This window comes from Mchenga conophoros, linkage group LG7 (assembly GCF_057382185.1).
Source record: "Mchenga conophoros isolate Kocher_MC1m ecotype Shallow Benthic linkage group LG7, M_conophoros_male_GT1.1, whole genome shotgun sequence".
NCBI classification, from domain to species: domain Eukaryota; kingdom Metazoa; phylum Chordata; class Actinopteri; order Cichliformes; family Cichlidae; genus Mchenga; species Mchenga conophoros.
Genome location: NC_140532.1, coordinates 38,016,168 through 38,039,573, shown reverse-complemented (window position 1 = coordinate 38,039,573; position 23,406 = coordinate 38,016,168). Strand labels below are relative to the sequence as shown.

Below are 23,406 nucleotides of genomic sequence, written 5' to 3'. Positions count from 1 at the left end.
TATTATTTGTTGACGACGACCAATAATCTATATTCAGTTTCTCAAACTCAAATTCTTACATAGAGCTTACAGTTAAGCACTCAGGACTCATAATGTGAGATAGCACTAGAGCATCTCAATGAAGTGAATGTTAAAGAAAGAAAACTTTACCTTATTTCTCTACAGTTATATAAAAAAAAAAGTCAACCACTTGTTGCTTTATGTTCTGTGGTATTGCTTCCCTCTGCTGGGCCTTTTAACTCATTACAGAGTTCAATAAGTTTAAAATAAGAACAGGATCAGTCCTATAGACTGTGTACATCATCCACATTTTGTATACCACAGTTTACCACACTTTAACACAAATACTCAAGCAAGCCAGTGTAAATCCACCAGTGCTGACCTGCTCGCTGTCTCTCAGTAAGATTACATTAAACCTCAGTTCATATGCAGCCAGTTATTAGATTTTAGCAACACATATTTTACAACCAAGTCTTTACCTCATTGTGTTTTTGAGCTCTACCACCAGTGCACAGTTGTAACTTGTGCATACCACTACCAAAAGTAATCGCAAGATTACTGTCAGTAGACCCTATGCTTTTAGGCATTTTAACCTGGTGGTGGTGCAAAAGGAAAAGCAAGACAATCCCTTAGCACAGATGCAATATACCATAGGGGCTCCACACACACCCTTCCAGTTTTCTCTAAGGGTATATTTACTCATCATACTACATGTTTATATATAACACGCTGTCAGAGTGATGAGCTCAGAACTGTAATTATTCTATTGTTGCAATAAATCATTTAAAGTTGTGAGTTGTTTGATTGAACCATCTTAAATATTTGTTAATATTTCAGCCTGGGTCAAGTTTTTTGTTAAACTGAGCCTCCCATAAGTGATGAGGATTATAAATACTGTGATTTCCCATTTGTATAATTAAAATTTAATGCACTTTCTGAATTTTCTCTAATGTCTGACCTGAGGCTGGTAAAAGCAACACTATTTGATATCCAATGAAAATCACTGGATATTGTTTATAATCGTCTTGAACAACAAAACAAGATGTCACTCTTTCCTTCTTTCTTTTACTTTTTTTTTTTTACTTGGTGTTGCTCACTAAGTGAGTAATCTTAGCATATTCCACTTGCTTATATTGGCAAATCTATTCAAAACTTTCAGAACAGTTTGTTCCATAATAAGAGATATTTTGGACCTGCTGTGGTTTTGCTGTGTGCCATGGTTTTCACTGTTACTCACTGTATGCCGACTGATGTCATCATCTGGCTTGTGTTGGATCTCCACAAAGTGGCTTATCCAGTGCTTTAAAACAAGATGAGAAGATGGAAATGTGCAAATCTAAATAGACACAGACTACACACCCACATGATGCATTCAAAGAGAAACAACAGAGCGCGCACATACACACAACAATGCCCGTCAGACACTTATCTGAACTGACTCTTCCACTTGAATATTTCTTTTCTGGCATTCACACCCTAGGTTAAATCTATGCATGCAGTCATATGTGGTATTAGCTGGGTGTGGTCTTCACTGGCTTGTTATACAGGCCACAGCTGAAAGGCTGAATAGTCACAGGCATTCACTGACGCCACCCTCTCCCTCTTTCACTCTCCTGCCTCACATTTCTCTGTTTCACCCTCTGTTGCTCCAGCACTCACCAGTATTCAACTTCTTTAACAAAAAGGTATTTATATTTCCACTTTCTTTGTAGCATAAACTATACGGATGGATAATCTATATGGATTATATATAGTACTTTGTACTTTTTTCCTTTCAGCTATATTATTTAAAGTTTCATTTCTAGAGTAAATCCTCTTTATCTCTGTCCTCATTTAAGTGCTCTCTTTGTGGACTTGGACAGACCAAATCGAGTGGGACATCTGCAAGTTGGTTGACAAGTAAATTATTCTGCTCATCTGAAGTGTTTTTCTGGAAACCAGTCTTTCTCTTGTGAGGAGCACAGCAGAGTTTGGTGTATAAAGATGTCTCTTCCATTGTCACTGCTGATATGCCTATCAGTTATCCAGCTGGGCTTGGGAGATCAGCTTGTGGAGAAAGTCGTCATAGCCGGTAAGTAATTATATCGATAAGAAATATAAGAAGCAAAAGCAAATGTGGAGTAATGTCACAGGCAAGCGAGCCAGAAAAAATAGCTTCTGAAATTTTGGGGGCAATACTGCAGAAATACTATCTAATACACGCACATTATTTCTTTTTAAATGTGAAGTTTCATGACAACTGAAGTGGCTGTATTTATTAATGTGCTTCAAAAGAGCCTTACACTGGATATATAAATTCATGAAAAAATATCACTTTCCAACAGGGACATTTGCAAAAATGTTAAGAAGCTGTGTAAAATTAATATGTGAAATATTTGCAGATCACATAAATATCTAGTTAAAAAATATTTCATTGTTTCCTTAAAGTATGCACTGATTTTAAAACCAACACCAGCAACATGCTTTGTGAAAGAGCTGGGATCTGCAGATGTTTAACCCTATGTTGTAACATCTGTCCTTTTAACAAAACTGTATGAGATCAGCTGGAATTTTGTTGAAATCATGTTTGTCTATTTTTGTCAGATGATGGATGTCATTTGTCCTGAGTAACAATGGGTTCTGGCCAGTTTAGCAACAGGACTGTTTTATTACACAGTTAGTTATGCTGTTGTAAATCATGCAGTGATTAGTTGAAAAACAAAATCTTGTCTGGTTGGCAGCATCATGTTGCTCCAAAACCAGTTTGTGTTGCCCAGCGTACATAGTGTCAGCATGTACAATCAAGCAACCCAATAAAGATATACTGTCCATGATTTCCAACCATAGGACACATTTCCTTTCAAGTCCATTTTAAATGCACTTGATCCTAGAAAAGGTTGTTTTTCTTTTCCCTGTCTGATCCCAATTCAGTGCCCATTTAGACCCAACAGATCATGCATGCAGTGTTGGCTGGTTGTTGTGATTTGGGGCTATATAAATAAAACTCAGTTGAACAGAACTGAATTAGTCTTGCTCTTTAGATGCAAATCCTACATGGATAAAAACAGCCACCAGTATATTATTATGTTAATTTAAACTTCATCTAAATACATTATGAGAGGCATCCATCTATTTCAACAAATTAGTTTAAATGGGTCGACAGAATCTGTCTCTTGGATTCTGATTAGTACCTCAACATGTGGTGACAGTAAAGTAGAAACAACATTGGGCTTGAAATGGGAGCCATTCTTATAAAGTACAATGGAGGTATATAACAATGACTGCACTGGAGCGTAGACATCTGTGTCAGAACCATGACTAACAGTCTAGAAATGAGTCAGACAAAACATTTGCAATTCAGCTACTTTGACTTTGTGTATTCATATGACATTTAGCCACAATGAAAAACATGTATTAGTAAATTGCCTACTATCGCAGCATTAAAGAAAGGATGAGATGAAATGTGCATATACACATCTGTATTTTTTTATACAAATGATGAAGAAAAAATACAATAACAAAATGCAGATACCAACCCAGGGTAATAACAAGACAAAATACAGAAAAATACGAATGCTAATAGTGAAAAAGATATGATAGTCATTAAATATTTTTTGTGGCATGATGAGAGAGGCTAGATGTGATCTTCTGTTGTGCCCCTTGGATGTCGTGTTTGTTGGAGTTTAAGGGAATTGTGTTTGCTATTATGGTAGCGTAGCTGTTATACGCTTGTTTCTTCCAATGCTACTGTGTTCTTTAATGGCTTACAGTTGTTGTTGTGGAAATGAGATGTTGCACCACGAGTGAAGTTATGCACTGGGCTAACAAAGTGTTAGAATGTGTGCAAATGCTGAATAAAATAGCAGTTGTAGTGACAGCTGAAGCTTCAGTGTCTCTGTGTCAGTTCTTGCATTACAGATTTCTCAGCATGGCATAATATGGTCAGAATAGTTTGGATGGTAATAAATAACATTGTTTAAAACCATTCATACAGTCAGGGAGCTTACATTTTGCCTCTTAGTAAGTCTTTGAATGTCAAAACGGCACCAAAATGGCGCCATATTTGATGACTCTGTACTGCAGTCTGGTTGGCTACAGTGAGTCATGTTTATCTTAGTGAGAACACAGATACGGCCGCTTATCGGGGCCTGGAGCCTGGGGCTCGCTCGGGCCACTTCGGAGGTGGGGTGCCTGGGGCTCGGTCACTCAGGCACAGCTGGCTGCCGGCGGAGCTTTTTTTTTTTTTTTTTTTTCTTCTCCCCCCCCCTCTCACCGTCTCTTCTCCCCTTTGGTTTTCTTTCTCTCCCTCTCTTTCTTTCATTCTTTCTCCCTGTCCTATCCCCCAGTCATGTCTGTCCCGTTTGTAGCAACTGAAAATAAAATAAATTCATAATTATAATAAAGGTCAATCAAATGGACCAATATGGCAAGGCCATGATGATCCACTTGGTAAAATAAATCCGCCTGGCATCTTTCTTGGCCTTAAGACAACAATTCTGATGGCTAAAGATCCAAACGGGACACAAAAAAAAAAAAAAAAAAAAAGAGAACACAGATACAGATGTTCTTGTTCAAGTGCTGTTTAATTTGGCATGGTGGAGTTGTAGCTGCAGAGTGTTAAGGAATAAAAATAATAAACGAGTAATCCATCAGGAAAACTCAGTACCAGTACTTAGTATGTAAGGAAGATTATATATAGTCCAGTAAAATCTGCAGCATGGATGCAATTTACGCAGAATTTGGAATGCAATGTGATTTATCATTTTCATAACTTTGGAGTGTTTGTTTTCAGACATACATCTGACAAAATTGCATTTTTCCTTGCGTATAACTTTAACTTGTGTTTTAAGGGCAACTCCTTGCTAAATCTGTTAAGATGAAAACCATTGTTTTACTCACCGAGTACTCAAATAGATGTACGTTAAGGGGAAAAATAATGGGGGAAGGATTAAAAGAAAGTCAGCCTCGAGAAATTAGTTTCAGGAGTGATTGAACAAAACACTGATTCAGCTGATCTGACAGGCCAAAGAAGAATATTCCAAAGTTTAATCTCCACAACATCAGAAGCTCACTTCTTATTTAAAGTAAGAGGGTGGAGCAGTGAAAAGATGAGAAGTCGGCTGCATCTGCATATAATACCTCAGTCGCGCTGATATATATGTAGGCAGGAGCCATGTAGGGCTTTACAGCAGATTCTGATGAGCAATGCTTGGTTTGGCCTAGAAGTCAGTGTAGTTTGGCAGTATAAGACCAGCTCAGTGCAGGGTTTTGTGGTTTCTGGACTAAAATATGGAGTTCGGCATAGTGTATGACTTTGCAAATGAAAGCAGATCCAAGTTAATATTAGGATATAAGAGGATTACTAAGGTAAGCACTTTTAATAATTTCCTAAATTGGCAGATGCATTAAGTGGCACACGGTTTAGTGCAATAAGGAAATGCATCCTCATAATAATATCCATTCATCATTTTTTTAATCATTGATGTGATATCTTGATGAAATTGTGTAAATTAAATGTTTGTGTGTTTTCGTGTGTTTAATTTCATCAAAGAAAACAAGCCTCTTCTGGGTGGCTGGGTTAAAAGGAATCCAGATTCAGCCGAGGTTCAGGAGGCAGCTCAACATGCTGTGAAGATGTTCAATGAAAAGCCCAAGGGCAAGAAAATGTTCAAATTGATTGAAGTGACTGATGCTCAGAGTCAGGTTAGAATCAGCTTTCACAAACAAAATGAATCAGCGTTTTACTATTGCAATCCCACTACAGCGTAAAATATACATTTATGTATGCTGATGTTTGTAGGTGACCAATACAATCGACTATAAGATCGATGCAGTCGTGGGAAAAACCAAGTGTCCCAAGTCTGAAAACCAAGACTTGAAGGGCTGCAGTGCTGTGAAAAAGGTGAATGTTTTCTCTGTCTGCATTTGTAAAAGTCTGTAAAGTTTGTAAAGTCTCTCAACAATATTTTTTTCCAAAGCAAAAAAAGTGAAAAGCTGAATATTAATAAATATTAAGTTAAAAACAGAAATCTAGAGAAATGCTCCCTTTTGATTCTCATGTAATGCTCATTGTTGTTTCCTCTTTCACAGCATCTGAAGTGCCGCTTTGTGGTGACGTCCAACCCCCGCAACAACAAACACGAGCTGCAGAAACAAAAGTGCAGGAAAGTTAAAGACAATGTTTAAACTTTGAACAGCTTTAATTTGAATTGCTTTTGTAGGCTTATTGCCATGGCAAATTTATGTGTTCTTATTTCCTGTCTCTGTAATTTAGATATATTTTCAATACTATGTAATGCAGCACATTAAACATGGTGGATGTGGAGGATTGTTCAAAATGAACAAATCATAAATTTGAAATAAAGATTAAAAAGGTTTGCCAGAATGCAATTATAATTTGGTTTACCATGGTTGTGGTTCATGGGTTGAAATGCCTTCTTTTTCTATTTTACTTTAGCTTAAAAAAAATATGTGTGTGCCATTTGTGCAAAATGTCAACTTGATTCAGTTATTTAGTTATTACTGTGGGCTATTTAGAATAGACTCAATCATATGCATGCAGGTAAGAGTCAAAATGTTCATGATTTATTCATGTTTATCTAACTGATGGTTTTTGTTGTTGTTGTTGTTTTATAGCTAAATCAGCTGATTAGACATTTTGTCATGAAGTTTTTCACAAGTCAATCTCTCTTCATGCTCTGTCAAATGTCTGAAAAGAAGGATAGGAATTGAGTCATTAGAATGATTTGACATTCAGAAATAACATCTCCTACACCTGTTTCTGTAGAAATATCTTCCAATGAAAAAATACATGAGGAATGAGAAACACATTTCATTATACATTTTAGGAAACAGTGGGTTGTCTCTTCCATGCCTTTTGTACTCACTGCATTTGTACAACTTATTGATCCTTTCTATATCAAAATTAGACATTTTGTCTGTTTGTCCTATTGGCACAGAATGATCGGGAATGGCAGTAATGGTTTCTTCTCCAGGCACTCATGCAAAGTCATTCCTAAGAAATGACTTCATCACTTAAAATTCATCAACAACTAGGAATAAACCAAAATTCAGTGTATATTTAATTTTTCTCCTGCTAAAGAGTAATGTGATTCAGATGCTGCTACCACAGCGCTATACACACCCAACACCAACATGCAAAGAGATGAAGTCAGAAACTTGCCACGTAGAAAATAATGTAACAGTTAGCAGCTAGGCAAGCTACCATTACACTCATAAACAGAGGTACTTCTTTAGAAAAAAAAAAAAAAGAATAGCAAAACCATTTTGCTACTTTTCTGGAAACAGTTATGATACATCACAGAGGAGCAGTCATATAGTGTGTAAGCTGGCAGTATCCCGTTTATGCAAGTTGAATGCATTCTGTATTGAACAAAGAACAGAAACAGTTATCATTGTTCATTTCAGAGATATGAGCTTGTTTTGTCTCAGAGGTATTTTTGGAGACAGTCCTGTTTTCAGTCCAAGATCTCTGTGACCTTTGTATCAGTTTTTAACCAAATGTAATATAATGGGATGGTCAGACTTTCTAGGTATTGTTCTGAAATTCGATTTATAAATGAAACTACTAGCAACCTTTTCTTCCTTAGATTCAAGATAAATCTGAATCCATAAAGGGAGGAATCATTAACCTCAAACAAGTTGAAATAAATCTCATCTGAGCAGCCAATATGTATAATAATTAACTTTTAATGCAAAATAACACTGTAGGTTGTAAGCCACTGCCCACAGGCATGGTATGGGCAGTTAAGGATGCAGCTGAAACATTTTGTTTTGAATAAATAAAGATTACCTTTGTTTGCTGCCAGAATTTTAGACATTAAGCCTAAATGTTGAGTGTCCTCAAACTTCACGTCTAAAATTAAATGATTCAGTTATCCACCATGAAGAAGCATGGAGTCATAAAATGAGTTAAAGACCCATGATAAGAATATTCAATCACCTTTCTTTTGTGGACGCACCTCCAGAGACACAAATGAATCTTAAGCAGTAAAATAAAACATGAATATTGAAGAATTTCATTTTTTTGTTTTCATTTTTATTGTCCCATCTTACTAGCTTTTTAATACAAACTAAGATTCATGTCGTGTTTACTTACTGCAAGATCAGTCTAAGAAGAAAGAAGAGGCCCATGTCTCCAAATACACACACACACACACACACACACACACACACACACACACACACACACACACACACACACACACACACACACACACACACGTGTGTGTCTGTAATCATTGGTGTGTGTGTCTGTAATCATTGGTGTACATCTATCTGGAATGAGAAACCATTACTTTTCTTCTCAATTCTGATGAACCAGTTTGACCTTGCTATCATGTGAATGGCTGGTTAGACATTTGTGCATGTTTGTTAATGGGCAGTTAAATGAGCTAATAAACCCAACTAATAATCAAATGCTCTCTCTCTCTCTCTCTCTCTCTCTCTCTCTCTCTCTCTCTCTCTCTCTCTTTAAACTTGTGGCTTACACCCAGAGTTGTCAGACACTTACATAGATCACATATTTGCTCTGCATGTACAATATCATCTCAGTTAAAACTACAAACTTGTATGATTTTCTTTTAAATAAAAAAGAAAATTAAATGAATGAACTAAATGAAAAGTTGCATTTAGTGGATAAGAATACATTCTTCCTCTTGAGTAAAACCCAATTTTCAAAAACAGAAATGTAAAACCTCTTCTGGGGCTTGCACAGCTAACATCTATGGATCTCCTTCATGATGGAACAGCAAAACTGTGCCACTGGGAACACTCATTTTCCATTTCTTAAAAGTCTACCATTTGGAAACTGGTGCACATGGAAACCCTATCCTACAATAAAACATCTGTTTATTCTCATTTAGTCATTCATCATGGCGGAGGAAAATTGCTTAGTAATATAAGGCTGTCTGGTGGGCTGGCAAGCCATTACAAAGTCTTTGCCTCTAAACTGCAGTGCTCACCTCATTTCACATTCATTATTTAACTATTAAGACAAAGTTTTCCATCTGTAAGCATTTTCCCATCTTTCACACACAGACACAGAGAAGCAAAATGAGAGAGGACTTTTATTTACTGGTTTTATCTCCTGTCATCCAGTTTTCCTATTATCTGTCCCCTAAAGTAGCTTATTATTGCATTCACTCTTTGTCATCTTGTTTGTACCATTGTTGATGATTGCTATATTTAATTAAAGTGGCATTTTCATCATTTTATGATTCATCTTAGACATATTTCCCCCACTTTCAACCTGTCATGTGTGGCATCTTTGGAACGATGTTTGGCTGCACAGTGACTAAGTGACAAATTAACCACCAGCCACTTTGAGAGGTTCAGATGAAGGCAAACAAATAAAAAAAAGGGTGGAGGCAGAGAAACAAAATAACAGGGGCCTACAGTAAGTACAAAGTATTATGCAGACTCTCATGGAAGAGATAGAAACACACTGGGAAAACTACATAGAGAGGAAAATGCAGGAGTCTGAGGAACGTGCAAATGCTAAGTCTCAAGGAAAGTTTTGTCTGGATTAAAATTTGACGAACACCACACACAAGAACTATTTCCATTGAGCCAATCAACACTTTATTACAAACCAGGAAAATAAATACCAGAAATCAGCAATAAAATCCATCCAACTCAACCACATATAAAATAACAAAGTACAAGAAAAAAGAGTAAATAGAATAGAATAGAATAGAATTCAACTTTATTGTCATTGCACATGCACAGGTACGATTAACAATCAATATAGTTTTATCAAAAGTCTATATACACATACATTGATCATTGATAAAAAATAGAAACCTTGAGCAGAGTCCAATTAACCCTTGAAAAGCTCCAGTGGCACACATAACTCAAACATAGCAAACAGAAAGCACAAACAGAAGTGGCCATGCTGGTCCCATATTTATTCACAGACACAGTGAACTACAATTTCTGGCAGCAACTTACATTTGCATCTTTAATTTATTTTACAGTTTAAAATAGAAAAAGACACATAAGACTGGAAGGATGATATATTTTTGTATGGGATATACACCAGCCTCGTGCTTCATATCCCAAATTGTTCATCTTTATTATGTATCAGAGATTCAGAATTATAACATTAAAGAGTGCGTGAAGAAAAAAAAAACAAGGGAAAAGAATTCCTCATATTTCTGTAGATCTTTCATCGTTGAACATGGAAATGGTGCTGTACTGAATGTTGAATCTTGTTTTAGGAAATCAGGTGAGTTGTTAGACACTGGTCTCAATGGGACGTGACATCTTACAGTTTAACATATTGGACAGGACTCTCTTTTGGTGTTTGTACCTGGCACCCACACACACACACACACACACACACACACACACACACACACAGACAGACAGATAGATAGATAGATAGATAGATAGATAGATAGATAGATAGATAGATAGATAGATAGATAGATTAGGAGAGAGATACAGACACCATAAGCAAAAAATAAATGAGAAAGTTTAAATATTGGCGCCACCACCTGACCTCAAACGTTACTACAGTTTTTATACTGGTGAATGTTGGTTATGCACATCTTTTTGACTGGTGTAAAGGAAGATGTAGTCATGCATAAGTGGTAAAACACGCACCGTTAGGCTCTTTATTTATATTCTCTATTTTCAAAACTTAATTGCACTCGTGAGAAAGCATTTCAAGAGCGTTTAAGCAAATAAAATTGTATACTAACTTGTTCTCAATCGTTTGTATCTCTCTGTTCTCCTCGTCTTTGAGTTTCTGTAAAACTTTTTCAAGGATTGGAAGCTCTAAGTTCAGATATTGAGCTACCTGCAAAGAAAAATATGTTACCATATAGTTTGCAACAAATAAAAAAGCAGAAAACTCCTTATTAGAAGTAACATAATGTTACCCTTTAAGTGTTTTAAGGTACCTTAAAACACTTAAAGGGTAACATTATGTTACCATAAGTTAAGGCATGGCTACTACACTCACATCATCACTAACTTCCTCTTCATCTGCATCCATCAAAAAAATCTTCATGATGTCATCAGAGGGTCCCCGCAGTGTGCGCTCCCATAACGGCTGGTCTGTGTTACTCAGCTTCCTTTTTTCTGGACAAAGCACACAAGTGCCACATTGGTGCAGCATTTTCTTGTGCTATGTCTAATTATTGCATTTCTTGTGGAAAAGATGAACCCACCTCCACTTTGATGAAGACAGTAGAGAGCAAATTCCTGGGGATCGTTCTGTATCTGATGAACATACAGCCAAAGAAATATATAAATATATACATATTTTTTTTTGGATGAAGTTATTATGGTTTGATGAATTCTGACTATACATTATTTACATCCCATGCTTAATCCATGAGGTATAATAAGATATTTGCAACCCTGAGAGCAACCCATTATTTCACAAATGTTTGTAGAAGAACTCTATGTGCCTAGTGACTGGATTTTACCCACCAGAGGCCCTGGAAGTGATTGGACCACCTGGATTCAGTGATTGATATGGGTGACTAAATACATTTGCCAATATAGTGTACCTCCCTCCCTAAACAGTGCTGTGATTTCTTTTTTTTGACTCCTTCCTAATTTCTTGGATTTTTGCATATTTGTCACACTCATTTATTTCAGATCATCAAGCAAATTTTAATATTCATTTGTGTTCATAATTTTCATTTAAGGGTAACCTGAGCAAATATAAACTACAATTTTTAGATCATGATTTCATTTTTTTAAGGGACAAAAGCTATCCAAACCTCTCCTTCAGGAATTCATGATTCCGTTAATTACAAGAAGTAATCCAGGTCCTAGAGCAGCAAGGACCTGGAGTTGCTCTGTTGCTCTGTGCTCTGTAGTTGCTCTGTGAGTAACTACAGAGCATCGCACTATCACCATTGTCTGTTGGTATAATGTTCTTTTTTGATGTAACAGGATATAAAGCTGGTTCTTTTGTTATGCCCCGAATGAGTTCATGTTGTAAGTTTTGTAGGGCGGCCAGTCCTGGGAAGTTTCCCCAGTGTTCCAAGTTTTCTCCCTTTGTGGATAATGGCTATCACCTTGTTTCACTGGAATCCCAAAGCCTTAGAAATGGCTTTGTAACCCTTTCCATACTGAGATGTCACTGACTTTGTTTCCTATCTGTTCTCAAGTAAGTTAGGTTTAGGCAATGTGTGTCGCTTTCCGAGCTCCTTTAGCCCGTTTAAATTTTCTCAGACAGGTTCTATTTAAGCGATTACCTGATTCAACATGTCTGACAGTAATGAGGCCTGGGTGTGGCTGCTGAAAATGAACATGAGCATTCAAAAAAAATAAATAAAAAATTAATGATTTAACAAGAGGGGACGATGCAGAGATATGTTTGGGTTGCTGTTTTTTCCCTCCTGAATAAATGAAATCATCATTTAAAAACTGCATTTTGTATTTAAAGGTACAGTGTGTAAGTTATTTGTGACCTTTGAATGAAAAGTTATGAGGTGCATTATATGTGTGCCTGGTCTCTAGTCACATGCATAAAAGGATGGACTGGTGATACCCATGTTGGACACTGTATTCAAGATAGCCGCAACATCGCAACATCCACAAATGGTGCTCACAACAAAGTCTTTTTAATGCATTATTTCTACGTTTAATCAGCTTCTTAAAATATTTAATTACACACTAATCAATATATATATATATATATATATATATATATATATATATATATATACATATATATATATATATATATATATATATATATATATATATATATATATATGTGTGTGTGTGTGTGTGTGTGTGTGTGTGTGTGTGTGTGTGTTCAAAATTGGGGTTTTGTCTATTAAAAACCTCATAGACTTACTGTACCTTTAAAAACTCAAGAAGGTGAAAATCCTTTTTTTCACAGCACTTGCATGTACACAAAATAAATTACAACAATTTTTTGTACCAGCCCTCTGGCACCAAACTTACCTTGAACTTGTGCAGCAGCTGTTCAATGACTTGGTTTGTGGTCATTCTGCTAGAGATACGAACTTTAGTTGGTGTACCAAAGCACGGAGTGAAGATCGAGGTCTGTGGAACAGAGTGAAACAACACTGACCTTAAACTCATGATGAAGAAAACAAGCCCTGAGGGCAGTTTTAAGCAGAAACCCACTTTGTAATTGTAGAAGTGGCCATTGATTGAAAAGCGATGCTGCCTTTCTTTTTCTCTTTGAGCTGCTGACTTTCCTGTGCTCCTCCTTCTTTTAACCAGCGAGGCATCACTCATACAGCGGAACAGGTTGGACTCTGCTTCCTGTTCTGGATTCTTCTGCTTTGGAGGGCGCAGGGTTGAGGTCTCATAAACAGGTGGTCCTTTAGATTGTGCAAACACCCCCAGAAAAAAAAGGTTCACATTCAACATATGGTGTAACTACAATAAACAAGACAGTTTTAAATGTGTGTAAACAAGTAGACATAACATTCAACTAAAGCTAACAATAAGATTTGATGATAATCCATAAGCCAAGATTTTATGTCCAACAATATCTATAATATACTCTAATTTAATGGTTAAGATAGCATTTTTGAGAAATGACAGAGATAGTGAAGAGAAAAAAGCGTTCACCTGGTAAAGGGTTTTTGATTGTTTCCTGTGGTGTCTCAACCATCTCATCTATCTGGTGAAGGTCAACATATTCTCCCCATCGTGACATTCCTCTGAAAGAAAGATTGACTATGAAAACAAAACCTGAAACACTTTAGCTATATAACTACTGTAGTCATGCAGTAGGGTCGCGTGTGAGCTGAAGCCTAGTCCAGCTACCACTGGTTGAGATGCAGGGTACACCTTGGACAGGTTGCCAATCTTAAGCAGAGATAACAGAGAGAGACAGACAACCAGTCGCACTCACTTTCACACCTATGGCCAATTTAGAGTCACCAATTAACTTGACCGCACCAATTGCATGTCTTTGGACTGTGGAAGAAGCTGGAGTACCTCGGGAGAACCCATGCAGACGCAGGGAGCTCATGCAAAGCCCGCGGTCAGATGGTGGAGGCAAACTCAGGATCTTCTTGCTGTGAGGCAATGGTGGCAACCACAGAGCCACTGTTTCCCACCAGTACTAAAAATATTGTACAAAATTTGATGTTAACCTCTTGCTTTCCAGTGGGCTGACTGGACTGGTGGGATCTGGAGAGGTCTTAGGAACAAATGGAAACATTTGCTTGTCATCCTGTATTTTCAGCCTGATTGGTCTCCGTACTCCCCAGCAGATATTCAGCATGCCTTCCACCACCACCGTGCCATCTGCTTCCTGTTACAGAAACACATACACAGACATGTTAAAACAAGCTTCACTATTAGCTATATGGCTAGATACAGTCCCAATCAAAAGTTTAAGACCACATGCCTTTAAAAGGCCAAATCTGTACAAAAATGTGGATTTTCTGTCAGGTAGTCACACTGTCATGTTGTTCTGATGGCAAAGGAAAAAAAACTTTCCCTTTTTGAACATGGTCGGGTTGTTGAACTGCATAAGCGGGGTCTCTTGCAGCGTGCCATCACTGCCGAGTTGGGACGCAGTAAGACAGTCATTTGGAATTTCCTAAGTGATCCTGAGGGTTATGGAACAAAAAACTCAAGTGGAAGACCCCAAAATTTCACCAGCACGGAGTTGGAGAATTCAATTGGCTGTCCGTCAAGACACTGGACGATCCTTGACCCAAATTAAGGCCATTACAGGTGCCGACTGCAGCCCGATAACCATCAGATGGCATCTGAAACTGAAGGGCTTCACAAACAGAAAAGGTCTTCAAAGGTCTCGTCTCCTTGAAAGCCACAGAACTGACTGTTTGGACTTTGCAAAAGAGCACCAAACATGGGACATTGAAAGGTCGAAGAAAGTTTTATTCTCTGATGAGAAAAAGTGTAACCTTGATGGTCTTGATGGTTTCCAACATTAGTGGCATGACAAGCAGATCCCACCTGAGATGTTTTTCTATACGCCATAGTGGAAGGGGCATCGTAATGTCTGGAGTGCTTTTTCCTTCAGTGGAACAATGGAGCTTCAGGAGATGCAGGGGTGTCAAACGGCTGCTGACCATATCCAGATGCTGCAGAGAGCATCCCTCATGGCCCTCGTCTGCGTGGTAACGACTGGACAACGCTACAGTACACAACACCCACAGGACAAGGACTTCTTCCAGGAGAATAACATCACTCTTTGGACCATCCTGTGTGTTTCCCTGATCTAAATCCAGTTGAGAACCTTTGGGGATGGATGGCAAGGGAAGTTTATAAAATTGGACAGCAGTTCCAGACAATAGATGCCCTTCATGCAGCTGTCTTCACCACTTGGAGAAATGTTCCCACTCACCTCAAGGAAATGCTTGCATCAAGCATGCCACAACAATTTTTTGAAGTGATCAACAATAACGGTGGAGCTATTCGATACTGAGTTTATGTTTGAAACTTTGATTTCTGTTTTGGTGGGGTTTACAGGTTTGTTTTGGGGAGGTTTGGTCCTAAACTTTTGATCAACTCTAAAACAGCCTTTTTCAGTGGGAACCTTGAAACCTAGTTAAGATCCAACTATGCAAAATTTTTCAACTATGCCATTTTTCAAGTGGTCTTAAACTTTTGATCGGGACTGCATATAGCTATAAAGTTGGAGACTGCATGAGACAACAGAATTATCAAAATTACAGCTCTATCATTATGTCATGGGGGAATCTAATGGATTATAATTGGTTATTATTTAATGATCTATGAAACAAACAAGCAAATAATAAATAAATATAAAAAATAGGCTTATTCTACAAGCAAATGCAATACGCAGTAAGAGCAGCAAGTACAAATGGGTGCTTTGTTTTAGGTCTATAAATTAAAGTTTATAGAATAATAACACTGTTTTAAATTTGTTCACTGTGAACAGGAAAACAGAAAACCAAGGAATAAATTTGTGCATAGGAATCTATATTTAATACTGATGCTCAATGGGGAAACACGGAGAAACTACTTGAACTTTAGGCCCACCTGCTTTCTGTGCAAAGAAGTCTGGGAGATCTTCCAGGAATGGTGACGCTATTTTCAGGAAAAACTGGCTAGTAGGTGGTGGTTAAATACCTGTTGATCTATGATGTGGAACATAACCTGCTCCTGAGCAGGTTAGGCTAGCAGTGTAAGCTACAATCTACACCTGTAAGAAGTGATCCACCTTCACAGTACTAAAAACCCAGGATTAACACTGAAGTACAGGCCTCGGGTCTGCAGTCTATTGGCTACCACAGACAAGGACAAACAATCTTTTTCTGTCAGAGTAGTGTGAGAGAACCCACACACATGCAAACTCCACACAGACAGGCCTAAACAGGCAGGTGCATTTGACCCCAGGAAGCCAAAGCACTAACCATTGAATCATGGTGCTTTTGTATATTACCTATTAATTAACTAACTAGCAATGTGAATATCCCAAGAATTGGGAAACAAAAGGGAAACCTATTTCAAATTCTTATTAAATCATACCTGAGCGTAAGTGAGGCGAAGTTGAGTCTGGTCCTTCAGGAAGCAGTTGTAGGTATTAAACAGGGAGAGAAACTCCGCTCTAAAATTAATAAAAAACTAAATGCAAGGTTTTGCACAGCACAGCCCGACAATGTTCAGGTCATATTTATTAGTTTATTATTTTATATGTTGCATTCTTTGTCAGATTATTTGGAACCACTTAAGGGAACATGAAATACAGAATGCATAAATGACATTTAGTATACAAAGTAACTCACCTGGACAGTGTTCGCCCATTCCCTGCCTTGATGACTGGGAGGAGAGCTGCTTCATTCATGTCTGGTCATCTACTGCTGTGAAAACAAACAAACAATTTTATAAAGTTAATGAAAACTTTATAAAAAAAAAACCCTCAAACATATACGTGTAAGCTTGCGTGTAAAATCAGGTGACTAACACCAGATGCTGCCAACTTGTTGAACAGTATTGCGTAGTAGTGCATATGGCTCCATAAAAATAGTTAACCAGCATTATGAGCAACTTGAGCAAGGAAAGACACTGGGAGCTACAGTGCACTTCTACAATCCTCAACCAGCTGTCAGTGTTTCTAAGAACAAATTAAATAAAACGAGTCTTACCTCCTCTAACATGGTGAGTCAGAGCTATCCTCTCTTCTCACTGTCTTTGTGTCTGCCTCTTTCTTCCTTCTGTGCTTTAAATATCTCTTTCCAGTCTCTCTGTCTCTCTCTCTGATGTGTTATATTTATCCCTCTCTCTTTCTCTTGCTCTCTCTCTCTCTCTAACATGCCTTCACTCTTTTACTTTCTTTTTTGTGCTCGTCTCTAAGAGATTTTATAGCAGCACTCCACCCAGCAACCCGTGATGACAGTGTAGACCTAACCATTTGTTTATTCTTTGGTCAGAGACGCCGAAGTCTGTGACCGACAAAGAGGACTGCTGGAATATTCATGTTGCCTCATTTAAAAAACAAAAAAGCAAAAACTTCTTTCTCCTGTTATTTTCTGGAATCCTGCAAAAACTCCCAGCAGTCTGAAAACAGCAGTCATATATGCCTATTTCTTTCATTCTTACCGGTTTTCTCTGCCTCAGCCTGTTTGCTGGTAAGTAATATCTCAGTTATTCAGCAGCTGTCATACCAGAAGCCACGGCACTCCTCTTTCTGACTGACTGTTTCCTCTTGCACAGGGAGACGTGCCAGCTACAACAATAACAATAACAAAACTTTAAGCACGCAGTTTCTACAGAAAACGTTGGTATTTGTATCTCATGTGCACATGAAGATTTGACTGAATCTGGCAACAAACTTTAATGTAAAACTGCATTTAGGCACTGTAACAGTAAAGCACAATGTACAATCCCTAATATATCAAAGAATCAGTAAAGACTCTTTTTTACTCTTTTCTGATAGAAAACACTATGTTTAAGAATAATAAGAAGAAGAAGAATAACTTTATTTATCCCGAGGGAAATTCTTTTGTCATGTATATGCTCAAAGCAGCAGGAGAGACAGAGGAACAGATGAATAAGACATGAGATATACAATATATACAATAAGAATAGTAGTGTACAGTAATATACAGTAGGATAGTGCAAGACATAGTATCAGATAACTCTAACAAGTAATATATATATAACTATATCCTTGTGTTCTGAGGGCCTCTGGATGTCTGGAGTTTTGATCTCCTCCATACCTGCTTCATGCCCTGGAGGACGGGGCTGTGGCCCCCCCACACCCTCTAGCAGATCATTACATGAAGGAACCTTTTAAAACAAAACAAGCGCGTCCATGCTCACAGGTGTACACACGGGTGATCACACCCACAAACTACACCCTTTTTGGCTCCTACCTCAAAGCACACTGTGTTCTGTTGATCTTATGTGCTGCACAATAATGTTTAATATTTAGTATTTACTGTCATATTCCCATATATCATTGTGATGTTGTTTATTCTATTACTCTTGTTCTCTTCTGCTTGTTTTCTTTTTTCTTTCTCAACAGGTGATCCAGGTGATCGATAGATGCATTTTCTTTTTCTTTTTTTTTCTGCCCGTTCTGTTGTTTTTTGTTTTTTGCCCTTCTCCCCATCCCTCTTCTCAGCTGTTTCTCTTTCCCTCTTTCTTTCTCCCCTTCTTTCCTCCAGTCAAGTCTGTCCCGTATTCAGCAAGTGAAAATAAAATAAACAATAAAAGGTGAATCAAATGGACCATTATGGCAAGGCTGGGATGGTCAATTTGGTAAAGTAAATCCGTTGGGCATCTTTCTTTGCCTTTAGACAACAATTCTGATGGCAAAAGAGCCAAACGGGACAGGCAAAAAAACCAAAAAAACAAAACTATATCCTGGTGAATAAATAACTTAACTATCAATGCTGGCGATTCTAGAAAGTGACAGTATTGTGCAATAGAATAAAGGGAGTAGCAGCGTATGATGGGGGGATGAAACAAATATTCAATAAGGTACTGTTGGGTAATATTGCACAGTCTGGAAGGGAACAGAATAACATTGGTAATCGTCTCAGGAAAATCACCTACAGAGTGAGGAAGAGTTATTCTTATTGCCCCGGTACAAAGGATTTACTATGGCGGTCAGTTCTGCATTTCGGGGCAATGAGTCTTTTGCTGCGTTTGCTCCGATGGTCCATCATGGGGGCGTTCAGGGGTGGGAGGGGTTGTCCATGATAGAAACAAGCTTTTTTAGCATTCTCCTTTCAGACACCTCCTCCAGGTTCTCAAGTCTGACACCCAGGACAGAACCAGCCTTTCTAATCAGTTTGTTCAGCCTGTTGGCATCAGCTGTCTTCACCCCACTTCCCCAGCACACAGCTGCAAAGAACACGACGCTCTCCAACACCGAGTGGTAGAACATGGTCAGCATTTTCCTACCAACATTGAAGGACCTGAGTTGCCTCAGTAGGAAAAGCCGACTCTGCCCTTTTTTGAAGATAGCATTGGTGTTCTTGGTCCAGTCCAGTTTACAATCCAAGTGTACCCCCAGGTACCGGTAGTCCTCAACTATCTCCACATCAGCCCCTCTGATGGTGACAGGGTTAGGAGGAGGAGCCTGCTTCCTAAAGTCCATAATCAGTTCCTTTGTCTTTGTGATGTTAAGTAGGTTGTTTATAACCGTGTGCTACTACTACTACAACTCCTCCTCCTACTAATTACAATAATAATGGTTATCATAGTGATAGAAGCTTGGAGTTAGAGTTCATTTGAAAATCCAGGGTCTATGTAACAACTCCCAGGTGGGCATGTTTGTGTGAATGAAGTACTAAAGTACATGGCACAGAGCAAATGTACTTTTATAATAATGTTTGCTGAAATTGTTTTTTAAAAAAGTATTATCACGCTCATCATGCTGACTCCAGCTTACGAGTTTGAGTTAACTCCAGCAGTTTGTATGTTTTCCCTCTTAAACATGCAGAGTTTAGGGTTTCCAACAAATTTTAATCAGCAACTCTTTTTAGAATGTATAAATTGCCTATTAAGATTAATACGTGTTTCATTTTTTAAATCTAATAACGCTCATTTTTGAGAACATCATCTCACCTAAGAGATTTAGCCATTACAAGCATAGTAATTTATTTTTTACTGAGAGTGAAAATCGCAAGAACAAATATAACCGTGTTGAACTATTATAAGCATTAATCATTGTCTTCACTTGTTTCACAAAAAAACATTTATAATTAAATCTTAAAGCAAAAAACAAAAAAACAAAAACTTGCCTATTGCAAACTAGTCTGTGCATTCAAAGCATTGGTAAGTCACGTGCCTTTCTAATCTTATCATCCCACCACCCCACTTATGAGCTCTGTTTTAATCTTAGCTCTCAGTTAGTTTAATCTCAGTTTGCGCGGTATAAAAATATTCTTATTTGTTTATTTTTAGATTTTTTCCTCGCATTGAGGATATTTGTGCTTGTAGTTACACAGCACAAACAAGCACAGGATGTACTTTCATTTATATATAACCTTTCTGTTCTTTGTGACCACTCAAATCACTTTTAGCTACAAGTTTTGTTTTAACCATTTAAAATTAATATATATATATCACTTTAGTGCAGCTCAAGCAATATCTCATACAAAAGCCCAATTTAGAATTATCAATTAAACTAACAGGTATGTGTTTGGACTGTGAGAGGAAGCCAGAATAACCCAAGTGCTCTGGAATTGGTCAAACATGCAAACTCCACACAGAAAGGCCTAACTGGGTTTTGGACCTCCATAATCCAACTATATTTCAGACCTTGTATCTGTGCCATGGCAATACTTCTCAAGCCACTCTTCAGGCTAAAAGAATGACATTTAGACATTTTGAAGTATTTTATTTTTATATTTAATCTTGAAATGGTCCAAATTTGTCCTGAACAGTATGCAAAGGTTAAATCATTCCAATGGTATTTGCTTTAAGAAATCACAGCACTAATGTGATCAACAAGAACAATTTCTAGTCATAAAAACGTGATACGTGGTAGTAAGCTGCAGAGAATTTAAGCTCTAGCATATAATAATGTGAGCTCTTTCACTGACCTCTTATAAGCCTTTGTAATATAAAGGAAACAACTACTGTATATATACTGAAGAATATAAAGAATGCACAGCAATTTATCACCATTTCACACAGCATCCACATTCACAGTATTATAGTGTATTCACAAACATGTAATTATTTTAAATAATTTTGTTTTTTGCATTTTGTTACAATGTAGTTATACATTTTTAGAATTAATTCTTCATTTAAAAATATTTTGCATATTATAATCAAAAGTTGACTCTTAAAGTCTATACAAAGCATGCTTTGAGGGTGGACATCCACTGGAAGACAAGTGACCTTTAAAGTTGTAAATTTTGCTTGCAGAAAAAAAAAAAGAAAAAAAAGAAGAAAGAAATCAGCATCAAATGTGACGTTTGAATAGAACCATGGCATATATTTATGTTCTCTCAAGAGGCTAGTGGTGAGTAAAAATCCCACTGTAGGTGAACACTTTACAGCCCTCTCTCTGCTAATCCACTAAACAAGCCATCAGGAAATAGATTTATTTATTTATTTATATTTTGAGAGGGCATATGTTCTGATAGCATGCGATAATCACTCGGAAACTTTTACAACTCTTTGGCATATACACTTCACACAATTCAGTGCCACAGTTGACTGCTTCACTTTACTTTTAGTACGATGTTATCTGGAGGTTGAACAGATGATTTTGTGTGTGTATGCACTAAAAGCCTTTTTCAGATTGTCAGCTGTGGTTCTATAAAAACGGAATGAGGCCAAAGAAAACAAACACACATCCATGTATTTGTTTTACTTCCTTTACTTTACTTTTTGCTCCTCCCCATTTTGCCACTCCTTTCTGTATCTGACTGTCTTCATACATAGCCCTTGCTCTTTGTTTCTCCCTAGATTTGACCTGATTATGTCATTTTAATATACCTTCTGGTTGTTTCTTGCACCTGGGCTGCAAAACTTGACAAACATTGTGACAAAGCTTTGTTCTACTCCAGCCTACAGATAAACTGTGCTGTATCAGGCTACTGTATGACTCGAGTCACATGAGCTCTAGTCTGTGACATTGGTGTCCACCCCATGTGGCTAACATAGAATGAGTATGCTTTTCATACAAATAATATAAAGAATTCAACTATTACAGTCTTTTATTTTCTTAATGTGACTGGCAAGTGTTGCTCAGCAAGAGGTGTAACGCATTTCATTTCCATTTTGTTAAGCCAGACACTCTTTGGTTCTTTTACAGCTGCAAAGAACACCTTAACAAACCAAAGTATAAAGTGAAGATGTACCAAAAGTAAATTTCCTCTTACCTGACTAGTGTATCTTTTAATCTTCTATCGAATGAAGCAAGTTCACTCCATATTCGAGCTCTCATGTGTGCATAATGTACATGTGTGTTTGTGGTAGGAGGTCCAGAGTACGGTGCATGTGGCAGGAGGTGAGCGTGTGTAGCACCCCACAGCAGCTGGTTAATTATTACAGAACATGTTGAGACAGTGTTCATAGGGAGTGGCTGACTGACACCAGATATGACTCGACTTAACTGTACGTTTGTGCATGCATGCCCGGAGAGAGTGAGAGTGGGGGTTATGCATAACACATTGCATTTGCCTGCTGGGCAATTTTACAAATTACAAATCAACTGAGATTGTAGTGGGATTGGAACACTGTTGATGTTTGTACCATTTGGACTGAACCATCTAGAAAGTCTTCAACATTCTAAATACAGAGTTTATTCACATCCTGCACATTTGTCCTTTTAAAAGTTTAGACCAGGTGTCTTACACTGCCAGGATCAAACATCTACTTTGTTGATGTTCAGGTTACAGCATGTAACACCACAAAATCCTACTAGTCAACATTCAGTATGTTTGCTTTTAAAATAGAACTTGACTCCTTCTTTTTATTAGGTTATAGTTAGGGCTGGATCAGGTGACTCTGAACCTCTTTTAGTTATGCACAGTAGGCCTGGGCTACTGGGGGGTTCCCACGATGCCCTGAGTGTCCTGAGCAGATGACTGCCCCTCCCTGAGCATGCTCCTACTTTCTTCCAGTTAAAACTGAGTTTTTCCTGCCCACTTTCTCCAAGTGCTTGCTCATAGGGGGTCATCTGATTGTTTGGTTTTTGCTGTATTAATGTATGCTCTTTACCTTATAGTACACCTTGAGGTAACTGTTGTTGTGATTTGCCATTATATAAATAAAATTGAATTGACCTGAACTGAAAAATGTGACTTTGGAGTTTAATGTAATTTTTTTATGTTCTCTCAAAAGAAAACAGACGTTTTGTTCAACTGTCATAATCTCAAAAGCCTTAGCAATGATCTTTTCAAATAAGCAATTTGTGTCAAATACACATGCATGTGAGCACCAACAAACACATTAAAACAAATACATACATATGAATACAAAATGTAGGGC

General features: G+C 37.6%; 2 protein-coding genes across 9 annotated transcripts; one reads left to right on the top strand and one right to left on the bottom strand.

Annotated features, from left to right (window-relative positions):
- The first annotated feature begins 1,573 nt into the window (after positions 1–1,573).
- Positions 1,574–9,223, top strand: LOC146570611 (cystatin). 2 transcript variants are annotated; one of them, XM_085279164.1, is made up of 5 exons: positions 1,574–1,685; positions 1,839–2,071; positions 5,531–5,682; positions 5,780–5,881; positions 6,070–9,222. In XM_085279164.1, the coding sequence occupies exons 2-5, from the start codon at positions 1,984–1,986 to the stop codon at positions 6,163–6,165; spliced, it is 438 nt and encodes a 145-aa protein (XP_085135290.1). In that variant the 5' UTR covers positions 1,574–1,685; positions 1,839–1,983; the 3' UTR covers positions 6,166–9,222. The 2 variants fall into 2 exon arrangements, with proteins under 2 accessions (XP_085135290.1, XP_085135291.1); XM_085279165.1 differs by having other exon boundaries at positions 1,593–1,685; positions 1,863–2,071; positions 6,070–9,223.
- Positions 9,224–9,689: 466 nt separating this feature from the next.
- Positions 9,690–22,431, bottom strand: rassf6 (Ras association domain family member 6). Of its 7 annotated transcripts, none has more exons than XM_085279158.1 (12): positions 22,296–22,431; positions 17,094–17,674; positions 16,734–16,808; positions 16,477–16,555; positions 14,106–14,266; positions 13,576–13,667; positions 13,123–13,322; positions 12,937–13,038; positions 11,178–11,229; positions 10,970–11,088; positions 10,707–10,804; positions 9,690–10,312 (listed from the first exon to the last, which is right to left on the bottom strand). In XM_085279158.1, exons 3-12 carry the CDS (start codon positions 16,790–16,792, stop codon positions 10,237–10,239), a joined length of 1,038 nt encoding a protein of 345 aa, XP_085135284.1. In that variant the 5' UTR covers positions 16,793–16,808; positions 17,094–17,674; positions 22,296–22,431; the 3' UTR covers positions 9,690–10,236. The 7 variants fall into 7 exon arrangements, with proteins under 7 accessions (XP_085135284.1, XP_085135285.1, XP_085135283.1 ...); XM_085279159.1 differs by having other exon boundaries at positions 16,734–16,805; XM_085279157.1 differs by having other exon boundaries at positions 17,548–17,674.
- Between the last annotated feature and the right edge of the window lie 975 nt (positions 22,432–23,406).

Excerpts from the sequence above, each read along its gene's own strand:
- LOC146570611 (XM_085279165.1), top strand. The coding sequence starts at position 1,984 with ATGTCTCTTCCATTGTCACTGCTGATATGCCTATCAGTTATCCAGCTG. Across the intron at positions 2,072-5,530 it reads GGAGAAAGTCGTCATAGCCG|AAAACAAGCCTCTTCTGGGT; the intron begins GTAAGTAATTAT and ends ATTTCATCAAAG. Across the intron at positions 5,882-6,069 it reads GCTGCAGTGCTGTGAAAAAG|CATCTGAAGTGCCGCTTTGT; the intron begins GTGAATGTTTTC and ends CCTCTTTCACAG.
- rassf6 (XM_085279158.1), bottom strand. The coding sequence starts at position 16,792 with ATGAATGAAGCAGCTCTCCTCCCAGTCATCAAGGCAGGGAATGGGCGA. Across the intron at positions 13,668-14,105 it reads AGCCCACTGGAAAGCAAGAG|AGGAATGTCACGATGGGGAG; the intron begins GTTAACATCAAA and ends TCTTTCTTTCAG. Across the intron at positions 10,805-10,969 it reads AAGAGGAAGTTAGTGATGAT|GTAGCTCAATATCTGAACTT; the intron begins GTGAGTGTAGTA and ends TTTTCTTTGCAG.